Raw genomic sequence first — 14,215 nt, 5'->3', positions numbered from 1 at the left:
TGAATTGTGTCTATGTGATGTGAATAGATTGAATTGTGTCAAAATGTACCTTGTGCCACCATGTGAATTGCGTAATCGCCTTAACCAAATGATAAAACACGTATAGAACACATGAAACTAAGACTTCAAATTCATATCTATGATGACAAGCTTCAAATAAAAACAAGATTATATGGTGAATTTTCATGCTAAGCAATTTGATAGAAAGACATTGTTGATATACAACATTATTTTAACCATAATATTATTATCTGTTCAACCATACAAGAAATGGTTTACAATTTCCAATCTAGTTTTATCACAAATAAATTCACAAATACCACATGACATAACTTGTGTACAAACCAGGATTTGTAGGTAGCTTGAGAAGAACAAGAACAAGATTTAACAAATATGAAACTCTTACCATATCTCACACTATATATCAAACATTTCTACATAGGACATTACCAAATGCTCCAAACAGAACAAACAACTTTCTATTTTGGTGTGATTATCAGAAAAATCCACAGCACTCTTCTAGCACACAGCAGCAACAAAGCGCCGCAAAGCTGCAATGTAATCGAATGTTTCTTATTCATCAATTAGAACCATACATACAAAGAGGAGAGGAAGCAGAATACTGAAACTAAGAACATTTCTTGTAATTTTTATATTTTGATGAAAAAAGTTGATATTTCAAGCTGAAATAAAACAATTCTATAGGGTATTTATTTGTTTAATGATGTGTCATATTAAAGACTAATTGGTGAATTCTGCATATTATGAAAAAACATAGGCGGAAAATCCAAGGTGAAAATGTAATTAATTAAGTTAGGTTCAGGATTGATAAACTTGACTAAGTAATCAATTTTTAATGTCTTGAGCTCATGACTGAAAATGAAGTGAGCTTGTAAACAAAGTGCATATGCAATTATATTAATATGTATGGTTATTTAACTTTATAATCTTAGGAAAGTAGAAAACAGAAAATTAACAAATTTTGATGCAGTTTTTTGAAAGGAAGAAAATTCTTGCAAAACTAAGTTAGGAGCATTCTCAACTGTAAAACAAACATGCTTTTAAGCATTTGTCCACTTTCATGTTTTACCAAGAATCATATATCCACCATAATTCAGCACAAAAGTTTTAGAGTCTGTTTGGAGTTTGTACAATCAATTTTGAGGAACCTTATCTTTATAGACGGGGAATCAAACGGATTTGTGATAATATTTTTCAATCCAAAGAATTCAAAAACGGAGGAAATTTTATCAGATATGTTTTTAAGTGAAAGGTGAGATTAGGTTTTCAAAATCCTAATCTTGTTTTAGTAATCTCTTTGGATTATGCATCTAACAATCTTTTCGACCCCGCCACGGGATCTCTAAAACCGTTATATTGCAGTTACATACGGTAGTTTAAAGCTCAAAATTACAGTGACACTCAAATTTCCAGTGAAATCAGTATTCAGAGACTAAATCAAATTAGAACTAATAGTATAGAATCCAAACAGTGAAACCCTACGACACTTACCAGCCTTTGAAGAAAGAACAGCAACCGGGATCACCCTGATGATGATGATGATCAACATGCTGGTAGTTATACTGAGGCGGAGGAGGAGGAGGCGGTGGTGGATATCCGTTATCGAAATAGCCTTGGTAGGAGTCATACGGCGGACGATGATGAGGTGGCGGTGGTGGCGGAGGGTAGCCTCCAGGGTAACCCGGCGGAGGGTAGCCTTCGTACGGTTGAGGTTGAGGTTGTGGTGGAGGGTAAGCAGATCCGTATCCTAACAGAATGAAAATTGAGTTCAATTTTTGATGAAATTGTTAGAAATTGAAGAGGAAGTTGAAGTGACGTACCTGGAGGAGGGTAATTACTCATTGGATTTGATTCGAGAGAGTTCTTTTTTTCTTGTTCTGTGAGAGAGTAATGATATGATGGTGTTGAAGAAATGGTTAGTTTAAATTATTTATTGGATTGCGATTACGTTATAGATGAGATGAGAAAAGTTAATATATGGAAGTTATTAGTAGTGGGACATGTTTTTGGTGAGAAGAAGACAAGGAAAGAAAGAGAGAGGGAGTGAGTTTGGTTTGTTTCTTAATTGTTAAGTATGTACTAGTACTACTACTACTTCACATTGTGAATTTGTGATCTATGCCCAAGTCTTTACTAACACCTAAGTGATGTGACAATTCCAAATCCTTCATTTTCATAGCTGTGTCCAGCATGGTTTTGTACTACTTTCAATGATTTTGCTCTACACTTAGATGATAATTTAATTATTGTTTGTGGAATGTGAAGATGCAAAAATCTTGATCCAATAATAGTGTGCAAAGTATTCATGTTCAAGTTTGACACAAGTAAAGTAGACAAGACTCAAATGGTATATAAGATTATGAATGTTATTATCTTATATGTCAAAGATAAATTATTAAGAGGAGTTCTAAAGGGAAAATGTGTGACAAAAATGTGACTTAACTTTGAACAATAACTTTACGTGATAGAAAACAAATCCATTAAGTAGAAATTAACATAATTTCACAAAATTATTGATAATTTATAAAATATTGTGGTAAAATTTGATGACCATGACACAAATCCATTACTATCCATGAAAGCTGGAATTATCAGAACTGTATGATTTTTGGTGAAGCTATTGACCTTCAACAAATGGTGAATAAGATTATCGATGTTGTTGTGTACCGCTCCTGGCATAAGAGTAAGGCTAAGCTTAGACATTATCTCAGTATATTAAAGATGGTCTAAGGCCCCCTGTTTTTGTTTGGTCTATAGGTTTTTGTTTTTGTTGGACCCTTAGGGGTCACTTGTTCTTCATTGCCTTTTTGGAATTTCAATAAAGTTATCTTCGTTCCAAAAAAAAAGTGCATACAGAAAAATCCGTATCATTTATAAAAGAAAATCGGTTATTTAAATATTTTCCGCAATGTCAAAAACAAAATATTATAATTAATAAAAAAAATTGAAGTCGTAAAGTAATAAAATACCTCACGATCTTTGTTTTCATAATTCTCACAAATTACCGGTGTAATTATAATTGTGTGACAATTTATACTTATAGAATAATATAAACAATGGAATATTTATATTTTACAAATATACTTAAAATTACAAGACTCTCGAAAATTTGAGACATTGCGATAATAGTCTCGAAATTTAATTAGAGTTTAAAGTAGTATAAAGAAACTTGAATTAATTAGAAAAATTATAAAACTTTTATAAATAATATTGTTTTAATATTATTTAGTATATATTTAATCATAAATATTTTATTAAAATAACCACTATATTATATTGTTAAAATTTTAATATTACTATAATAAAATTAAACAATATATCCTTTTATATTAAAATAATAGATAAGATCATATAGCTTAATTGGTAGTGGGAATGGAATGAACATGTACTTGAACTCCAGAGTACGTGGTTCGATTCCGATTCCCACGAAAGGCAAAAACTTTACTAAAGAGGGGGTAGAGAAGATCGTGAGGTAATAGTGTTGGGAGCACCTTGCGAGGGAGATTGATTTATGTTCCAGAAATATGAATAGTTATGAGATTAACTACTTGTATTCGCAACATATCGGAGACGCATCGCTTTCGTATCACGACGTATCAATTTTTTTTATTGTTTAAATAAAAAATCTGGATATTCCTTTGATATGTATCAACAACGTATCTAAGCGTATTGATACATATTAAATACGATACATCATAGATTTTAGAGTACCCGTACTTTATTGGACGCCTCTTACGACATGACATCGGACCCACTTTACGTATCAACTAAGTCCTCCGTGTGACTTACGTATGAGAGGCTTGGTATGCTGTCCCCCGGGGCTCAGTGAGTATATTAGACTTGTTCTCCTTATTGATTTTTGATAAAAGATACACATTAGAAACCAATAAATATGTTTTGGAGATGATTGATAGTTGCACAATTATGTTGAAGATATATTAGTTATCATAACCCGATCATAGTCATAGTTTTAACAATCCATATATATGCGTTGAGTTGATTTAAGTATCTATTTATCTTGAACTGGTAATGTCTATTTTGATTCTAGTTAATTCGAAGAACTAGAATATGTAGCTCTGCGTAGAAAACACCAAGTTCTCACTAAAATATACACATAAGAAATTAAGTTCTCTAAAAACAATAATAAGGTACTGTTTAGCATTATACTCAGCAAAACCATATCTAATATTATTTTTCATAGATTTTCAAATAATATGTTTATTATAAGTTAAAAAATATATGAACATATTGCATGCAAGACTAAATGTTAGTGTCCCCAAATAAGATGCAACATACACAAAGAAAGAAAACAAAAAATAGTTCTACAAAACTAAAGTCAATGGTCAACTAGTCTCTTAATAGATTTGTGTCCATTACTAACTCTACAAATGACATATTTCCATGCATACTTTTTTTTTTGTTGAACCTTTCTATCCATTCATTTCTTTCTCTCTTTTCTTCCTCAAACAAAGACCGGATAAATGCTAACCTCTAACACTATTTCTAAAAAAGAGCAAAAAAATAATAAATTTGATAATAACCATAGAAACAAAAATAGAACACAATAGAAAACAAATAGAAAAAATTAAAAAAGAAAAAACAAAGCGGATAATTCTCCAATGTTGTCTCATCTTTAAACATTGTGAAACACATTGTGTGCCTTTTTGTTTTCTCTGAGTTGGGAAACCATAACACAAACAACCACAACAATGGAGAAGAATCTTGATGAACATTCCAACAGTCTCCCTCACGAAGATAAGGAGAATAACACTAATGCCGCCGACGGTACACCTCGTTCACCGTTGCCAGAGAACGAAGACAAAGTCGTCGGTGGGGACGAGGAAGCTGAAAAGGATGGTGATGTAGATAATGTCGAGGGAGAGGCGGGAGAGGAAAAGAAGGAGGAGGAGAATGAGGAAGGTGTAACCATTGAGGATAAACCTGAAACTCCTCCTCCAAACTTGGAGAAACTTTCAGAAGACATTGATAAATTTCTTGCTGCTACTACACATGATAACAATGACAATAAGGAAGAGATTATTCCTGAATTCATTGACAAGTTTCTAGATCTGGTGGAAGAGAAAATCGTGAGGTACGAATCGAATCAAACAAAATGGGGTGAGACTGTGGAGGAAGATTCATTGTTGTTGGAAGGCGTGAACCGCGTCTCAAAGCTGGTGAAGTTGTTAACCATAATTATCACAGATTTTCAATCTGGAGAAGAAGAGAAAAAGGAAGGAGATGAAGAAGAAGATAAAAAAGAAGGAGGTGAGGAAGAAAAAGAAAAGGAAGAGAAGAAAACAAAAAAGGATCATTTAGTATTGTTGAACCGCGTCGGCGCAATTCAACAACGAGCAATGTCATATTTGGAGGAAGAGTTTCGGTTGTTAATGGAAGAATCTAGAATCCTAAATAAACCAGATTCAGCACATGACACTAAAGGGAAACACGCTGCAACACCAGAGCCGTCAGAAAATGAAGCAACAGAAACGGTTATGGATTTCCCGGGTTTTAAGGAGGAGGCCGTTACAATTTTGAACAAAATAGCGCGGGAAATGTTGTTTGCCGGTTATGATTCAGAATGCTGCCACGTGTATGCTGTTTCGAGAAAGCATGGTTTCGGAGACGGTTTGTACAAGCTAGGGTACGAAAGGATCAGCATGGAAGAGGTTCAAAAAATGCAATGGGAATCATTGGAGAGAGAGATTCCAACGTGGATCAACACTTTTAAAGAATGTGCCACCGTGTGGTTCCCCGGAGAACGGAAGCTCGCTGCATCGATCTTCGCGGAGCATCCGTCGGTGGCTGACACACTCTACACCAACCTCACGCGCGTCGTGGCGTTTCAGCTTCTCAACTTTGCTGAAAGTGTTGCGATGACAAAACGTGCGGCGGAGAAGCTCTTCAAGTTTCTTGACATGTACGAAACATTGAGAGACACAATTCCGAATCTGGACAAACTCTTCCCCGAGGAAATCGTCGACGAAACCAAAGCTGAAATGACATCTGCAAAGAATCGTCTCGGCGAGGTTGCTGTGTTGATATTCTGTGAACTTGAAAATTCTATCAAATCAGATACCGGAAAAACTCCAGTTGCAGGCGGCGCTGTTCATCCTCTAACTCGCTACATCATAAACTACCTGAGACTCGCGTGCGAGTATAAAGACACATTGGAAGAGGTTTTCAAAGAGCATTCAAAAATCGAGCGTTCTGATTCAACAAGTAGGCCTAATTATGACAATCAAAGCCAAAACGACAATCAGAAATCAAACGAGAAAGAAAATGTGTCCCCATTTGCCGCACAATTGACACGTTTAATGGAATTGCTCGACTCGAATCTCGAAGGAAAAGCGAAACTCTACAAAGAAGTACCATTAAGTTGCATCTTCATGATGAACAATGGAAGGTACATTGTTCAAAAAATCAAAGGATCGGCTGAAATCTACGAAGTAATGGGCGAAACATGGTGCCGTAAAAGATCCACAGAACTGAGAACTTACCATAAAAACTATCAAATAGAAACATGGAGCAAGATATTGAGTTGTTTAAGTCCAAAAGGTTTGAATGATAATGGGAAAGTTCATAAGCCAGTGCTGAAAGAAAGGTTTAAGAGTTTCAATGCATTGTTTGAGGAGATACATAAGACACAAAGCACTTGGGTTGTGAGCGATGAACAACTTCAATCTGAGCTAAGAGTTTCAATATCTGCACTTGTGATTCCTGCTTATAGATCATTTTTGGGTAGGTTTTCTCAATATTTGGATCCGGGGAGACAAACAGAAAAATATATTAAATTTCAAGCTGAGGATATAGAGACTTACATTGATGAATTGTTTGATGGGAATCCTCATCATCAAGCTATGGGCAGGAAGAAAGCATGAGATTAATTAATTAAAAAACTTTGATTTGATATTAAATTAAATTAACAACAGGAAGTATACTGATATATATCAAACAAATGCATGCATGCATGTGTATGTGGTTTGAAATTTGTATTTGTATGTATCACATTTAGATTAATTTTCTTTGGTGATTGTGGTTTTTTGTTATTATTAATTGTAATTGTAATTGTTGTAAAAGAAATTGGGTGGGGGAATTTTGATGATTTGAGTATTATAATTAATTGATTTATGATGACCTTTTCTTTATATAAGAGATTAGGTTGATTAGCTTTTAGGGCAAGTTCCTCTCTTGTATTCAATCGCTTCTCAATTATTATAAACATTTTTCCTTTGAATTCTCTATTGAGTTCTATTTTAATGCAAGTTTTCTTGTGCTTAATTCACTTTTTGCAATTACATGTTTTTTTCCATCATTGTTGTGTATGGAGCTTGATCTTTTTTTTTCAATGGCAAAATATTAACTTTATTAATCATTAAACCAAAAGCATATTGGAGTAAATGGTTGATTATTTATTTTTTCAATAACCAATTTTTAGACAAGTTTGGTTTGACATTTTGGACTAATTAGGCATGTCTAAAGCTTTGTTAAATCATGGCTTACCTTATGCTTAAGGCTTTACTAATACAAAATTATAAATAGAAACAATATAATGGATCAAATTTATTTTTAAAAATTGAGTCAAAATTGCACAATTGTCATGTTTAAAGGTAAAAAATTAGAGTTATTAAAATGAAGTATTGGATCGGATTGAGGAGTTATATTGAAATACTAAAAACCTATTGGATAAAGATGAAGAAAAATATAAATAGACAGAGACAATCATTAACGAGCACAAACTAAACAAACTACAGTCTTCCTCTTACACTTTTTCAATTTTTCTTCAGGATCTTACTACCACATCATGGAATTTTTCATCAAGAAGTTGTGTGTGTGTGAAATTTTTATTCTCCAAGTTATTATTTATATCTTGAATGAATGTATGTTGAGTTGAGATCTATGATTTATATCTTATAATTTTTTTTACAAATTTAACAAAGTTTGAATTAGTTGTAAATATATTAATTTTTTATGCATGTAAAATTTATCTTTTCATGTATTTTAGGTGTTTGATAAAATAGTGACAGAAAGTGTAAAAATAAAGATATGGTAAATGCTTTCAATCTATTTTTCTAACATTTGAATGTTTTACTTCACCTTAAAAACATGCATGCAATTTAGATTTTGATTTTCATATAGTTTGGACAGCCTATAAGTTAAAAATGATTATCCAGGTGTATGCTTGATTTTCATATATTTAGATGTGTTTGAGTAAAATGATTCTAACTTGAAACTAGACTTTGAATCTCATGCCTTCAAGAACTCAGATAGGAGTACAATATTCGTCACGGTTTCTTTAGTAAATAATATTTTGAACAACTTTTTTAATTATGACTTACTTGAAAAAAGGTTAAAGGAAATGAAACATTTGTTCTTGGTTGTATTGTATGTTTTTGTAAAATGACACTTCACTTATTTAAATATTTTGTTAATACAGGGAGCTTGGTATTGGAATTGTACCATATAGTTCTCATGGTTGTGTTTTTTCTACATCAACAAAAGGTTTAATTGTGCTATTGGCAAAAGTGGGTGTTCATGCTTTGGACTGGCTTAGGTCGAATAATCTATGTAGCATCAACACTTCTATATACCTACACGACACTTGTGATTATCTTTTATTTATTTATTTTTTAAATTATTACTAGTGTTCACTACAAGAAAAGTGTGATATAGCCACGTAATGTTGCGACGTGATTATCACGTGGCTCAAAAAAGTGAGTTGCGACGTGATAATCACGTCACTATAAGTTTTTAATATTAAAAAACTAAAACCAACGTTGGCGCATGGGGTGTCTGAAATATTATTTTTAAAAAATAGTTGCGAAGTGAAAAACACGTCGCAACCTTTAAATAAAATAAAATAAATTGAAAACAGATAAAGTAGTCTGACAAAGGGGGGAATTTCAAATTTTCATTTTTTTTGTTGCGGCGTGTATTTCACGTCGCAAGTATTTTAAGTATACCACGCCATAATTAATGCAGAACATTGACTGACACATTTATTACTTTAGGAAGTTGCGACGTGATTTTCACTTCGCAACCTAGACACGTGAAAATCACGTCGCTAAAGTCTTTATTAGCTTTTGTAGTGTCCCTGTCTTAAATGTGAATGTAGACCTATAATTAGAGACCCAGATGAAGTGGTCAGACATTTGTATAGAAGGGGCTTCATGGAAAATTATTGGGTTTGGACGTTTAATGGTGAAAAATTGCCGAGTAACGTACCAGAGAAAATTATTGGGTTTGAACGTTTAATGGTGAAAATTATTTAGTTTATTAATTTAAATATATATATATATATATATATATATATATATATATATATATATATATATATATATATATATATTTGATTTTTTGCAAAAAAAAAATATTAGTGACGTGATTTCCATGTCACTAAATAGTGACATGAAAATCACGTCGCAACATTACACATTAAATGCGCTATTCCATTCACTCCTAGACAAATTTAGTGACGTGATTTACATGTCACTACTTAGTGACATGAAAATCACGTCGCAACTGAAGATGCTTTTTCTGACCCTGAACACTGCTACGCCTGCTCTGACTGACTTTGCTTAATCTCTCGTACAAATATTGCGACGTGATTTTCACTTCACTAAATAGTGAAGTGAAAATCACGTCACTAAAAGTTGTCACCTTGCCTCCTGCGACGTAAATAGACACGTCACAAATATTGGTTTGTGATGTGTTTTTTTGGGTTGTGGCGTGAAATTCATGCCACTACTAAGACTTTTTTTGTAGTGGTTGTTGTGTCGCTGTCGTGTTTGGGTGTCCGTGCTTCATAACAAATAATGTACGTCTATGATCATTCTTGTATTGACATTTAATTATGCTATTGTTATTTATCATTCTTCCATATTTAAAAAAAGTGTTATTACTATGGAATAATAGGGTGAGAATGAGAAATCTTTAATTTATATTTTTGAAAAGGTCGAGATGAATGGTTGGAGAAGGATTATTGGGTTGGTGCAACAGGTATTCCAATCATCTTTTATTTTATTTTTCTCTCAAGTTCATCAATGACTTAGTTCAAATTTTTGTACATATTCAAAGACCAAGTTCAAGAACTTAGTTCAAGCTCAACTTTTAGATACTTTTCTAGTTATATACATATTAAAAAACTATCCAAAAACCTATTCAAAATTCTAGCTTTAAAACATTGAACTATTTCAAGCATGCATTTTATGAATTTATGTTTACATTCAAGTTTCTTTTAGTGTATAGCTTTCTTTTTTTCTTCAAATTATGCACAATCTCAAAAAAACACCATAAAATATTGGCTATAAATCATATATGCATATATTTTGGCTGATTACTTATTGAGCATACACTAACAAAAGCTAAGGTGTTCTTAACTGGTAAAGACAAAAGAAGCAGTGTTATACATTATACAAGTGATACAACTGATGAGTTAGGACAGTACGACACAAAAATGAACAAGTATGTCAACGATAAAGAATTGGACACAAGGTTGCTATGCGAGGTTAGTATCGACCCATGATAATTTTTGCAATAGTCTCACTGACTTTTGTGGTGGAAAATTTGGTTTCAAGCTCAACTACCCTACTCATTGTGCATTATCAAAACACAAGTTTATGAAGACCTAAACCTCTCATTTTGAATATTGTGAAAATTGGCCAGTGATTGTTCAAACTTTTTTCTTACTTTAATTACCTCTATTAAGCATACATAACATATAATTAATTAGTTACCCATATTTGTTGCAGTGGAGTTTGTAGCAATGTTTTGAGATGCATTATTATGATTCCAGTTAGTTTGGAAGTATGTAAGAGTAAAGTATAAGAATGATAGTATTTACTGTAGTTTTTTTTGTTGATTATTCCCATTGTGAATCCACTTATTATGTAAGTCATTCATATTATTGTCAGAACAAATAAAATGAAGAATATACTTTTTTCAGAAATGTGTAAATTGGTATTGGTATTGATTTCAATATTCAAGATTCAACATTCGTCAACTTTCTCTTTTACTTTGTCAGTTAAAATGTGTATTTGTTGTTTCTCTCTAACTCTTCTTTTTTAAGTTTGGATAGGAGAAGGAATATTTTGGAGTTCACCATTTTCTCTGGAATACAAGTATTATATTTTTTCTCCTATATCCTCTCGTTAGAAGTTGTTAAGTAGGAAGGAAGCCAAATGTGTTCATGTTCAAAACATTTTGTCTCTATATTGAAGCTTTGTCATGATTGTAGCGTTTCGTTAGGGTATTGGATTTTCCAACACACAACACGAAGAAAACATAATCTTGGAGCCTCGGTTTAGAAATGGAAATAGCCAACATAGCCATAGTGGGTGGTTCTCCGCTTCTTATTTTTACTTGAATATTCATGTTATTTAAGAGTTCGGGGTTCAAATTCCTTTTACGCCATTGGAGGCAGACTTCCTGGAGATCATTAGTGTCACCTTTTACCAGATCATAGCTAATGTGTGGATCATTCTTAGAGATTTCGAGATTATCTATTATAATCAGGGCACCCCCCTACTGACTAGGTATTCCTTTCTTTTTTGGCATATAGATCCTCCTCATTTTTGGATGGATAAATTTGCGCTATTTGTCAGGTATGCGTTTGTTGGAACTCAATTTCCATCTGTTTGTGAGCATCTAACAGTGAAAAGACACAACCAACACTCAAAGGTTTGCCTCCATATAAATGTTGTTAGGAAATCAAAAACAAAGTTTCATATTCTCTAAGTCAATAATAGCTCTTTTACTATAAACTAGTGATTTAGGGGTTCATCATAAATGACTGGTTTTGTTAAATGAAATTGAAACTAATAAGCTATGCAAAAACATGCCTTGTTGAGTGCTTTAAACAAATGCAATTGAAATGAATTTGCATGCAACAAACAACCTTGTAATTCAAAAGTAAACTAGTAGACTGATATCTCTCAAACAAATCTTCGTCCTTACCTAATCCAACACCAATAAAACACATCACGTTTCAAATTTATCAACCAAAACACCAATGTTCTTATTTCTTGGGATTGAAGAGTCACCGAGTGAAAAAGAAGGAAAAGAAAGAAACAAAGAGAGGGAGAAGAGAGAGAAAGTGGTGGGGCGACTAGTTTTTTGAAAGAGAGAAGAAGGTTTATATATTATAGTAAAATATTACATGTCAATTAAAATAAAATCCAATTCAGTCAAATTAATACCAATTGGAGTGCCACGTCACCCAAAATTTTGACAAAATTAACGGAAAGGACCATTGTGACTAACAGAGCTTGATTTAAGGGACTTAAAACAAATCTTTATTAAATAAGAGACGAAAGTTAAGGGGCCAAAGGATGCATTAAGCCAAAAAAAGATATAAGATATTGGCCATTAAGAATTGTTAAACTGGACAGATTATTGAGCAAAACTTTTAAAAGTAGAGATGTACACATAAGAAAGTTATGCACCATTTAATATACTAACCGATGCTTCTAAAGCTAAAAGAGGATTAGCCAAGGCACCAAAAAAACCATAATAGCAAGTCTTGAGGGTTTTTAAAAGTTTTTCCAATCTAAACCTTCAATTTCGGAAGCTACATACAATTGTTGTTTTAATAACAATAGAAAATTCAAAAGGCTATGACCAATGTAAGCATCGGGAAGGTACAAAGTCGCTATATAAATCTGTCAATATTTATACAACATTACCCGTATGAACCATGATTACTCACTTTGAAACACATTTCTATGCACTTAAATTGGCATAATCTAAGCCGAAACTAATGAGTGTAGAGAATCTAAGCAGAAACTCATTATTTTATAAATCAAATTTACAACTACATTAGATGAATATATATATATATATATATATATATATATATATATATATATATATATATATATATATATATATATATATATATATATATATATATATATATATATATATATATATATATATATATATATATATATATATATATAACCTACAAACTCGTTTTATAAGAAACCTCATTTTTAAGTGAATAAACTTTACTTTTTAAGCTTAACATGTTTTAAGAAACAATATTTTTAGGTGAAGAAAACTCATGAGTGTTGGGTTTGGTTTAAAATATATATGTTAAATAAGTCTCACATTATTTATTTTTGTGATGGATGAGGGAGTCCAAGACTATATATAGGATTTAAGTTTTTTTTTACAGTATGTACCAGTCAAAACCATTTAAAACTTATATTTGAATCATTACATTTTCTCTTATACTCTTGTTTTAGAGTGTTGTGAAGGGTAGTTAAATATTTTCTTTGGAGAGTACGGGTGTATTAGGGTCTTGGGGTGGTTCGGGATAGTCTATATATTGTAACAATTTTCACATAGTGTTATTCTCTGGTTGTCATTTGACAACAGTCGTAGTTTTTTCTCCAATTTTGGAATTTCCATGTTAACGTCTTGTGTTGTTATTATGCTCCTCTTTTTCTACATGCTTGTTATTTTTGCAACAAGTGATATCAAAGTCTTGGTTTGGTGGGGCATAAATTTTAGTATGCTTTGTGGTTGCAGTTTTGTCTAATCTTTCATATCAGAAAAGAAAATTTATACTTTGTGTTGATTGGGAAAATTTTATTTTATTGCAGGAAAGGTCTTGGCTGCGATGTCAAGTTTTTCAAGTGTAGTGAACATTGAATTAGAGAAATTTGATTGAAGAATCAATTTTGGCTTGTGGAAAATTCAAGTAAATGATGTTTTGATACAATTAGGATTACACAAGGCGTTGAAAGGAAATATTTCCAACATGGACAAGGAGAAATGGAGGAATTAGATTTGAGAGCTTCGAGTACATTTCACATGTCTTTGGCTAAGAATATTCTTGCGAATGTTCTTGGTACGTCGTCAGCCAAAAAGCTTTGGGAGAAACTTGAAAGGCTATATCAAGGAAAGGGTATATCAAATCGGTTGTTGTTGAATGAGCAGTTTCATAACTTGCGTATGAATGAACATACAAAAGCATCTGATCATCTAAGTGTTCTAAATGGTATTGTTTCTGAATTAGAAACTATTAAAGACAATATTGATGATGAAGATAAAACTGATACTCATATGGTCTCTTCCATCTTCCTATGAGCATATTAAATCTGTTTTGATATATGGGAAGGAAACTCTGAGTTATGAAGAAGTTGCCAGTAAAATTATTTATGAAGAAAGAATATTCAAGGGTGAGGAT

General features: G+C 32.3%; 2 protein-coding genes across 2 annotated transcripts; one reads left to right on the top strand and one right to left on the bottom strand.

The window, feature by feature from the left end:
- Positions 1-227: 227 nt before the first annotated feature.
- LOC131632153 (cysteine-rich and transmembrane domain-containing protein WIH2-like) lies at positions 228-2,070 on the bottom strand. Its single transcript, XM_058902931.1, has 3 exons — positions 1,842-2,070; positions 1,513-1,768; positions 228-551 (listed from the first exon to the last, which is right to left on the bottom strand). The coding sequence occupies exons 1-3, from the start codon at positions 1,861-1,863 to the stop codon at positions 497-499; spliced, it is 333 nt and encodes a 110-aa protein (XP_058758914.1). The 5' UTR covers positions 1,864-2,070; the 3' UTR covers positions 228-496.
- A 2,587-nt stretch (positions 2,071-4,657) lies between these two features.
- LOC131632156 (exocyst complex component EXO70C2-like) lies at positions 4,658-7,265 on the top strand. The gene has a single exon (XM_058902935.1). It carries the CDS (start codon positions 4,731-4,733, stop codon positions 6,900-6,902), a length of 2,172 nt encoding a protein of 723 aa, XP_058758918.1. The 5' UTR covers positions 4,658-4,730; the 3' UTR covers positions 6,903-7,265.
- The last annotated feature ends 6,950 nt before the right edge of the window (positions 7,266-14,215 follow it).

This window comes from Vicia villosa, unplaced genomic scaffold, assembly GCF_029867415.1.
Source record: "Vicia villosa cultivar HV-30 ecotype Madison, WI unplaced genomic scaffold, Vvil1.0 ctg.000911F_1_1, whole genome shotgun sequence".
Taxonomy (NCBI): Eukaryota; Viridiplantae; Streptophyta; class Magnoliopsida; order Fabales; family Fabaceae; genus Vicia; species Vicia villosa.
This window is presented reverse-complemented; position numbering and strand designations above follow the sequence as displayed.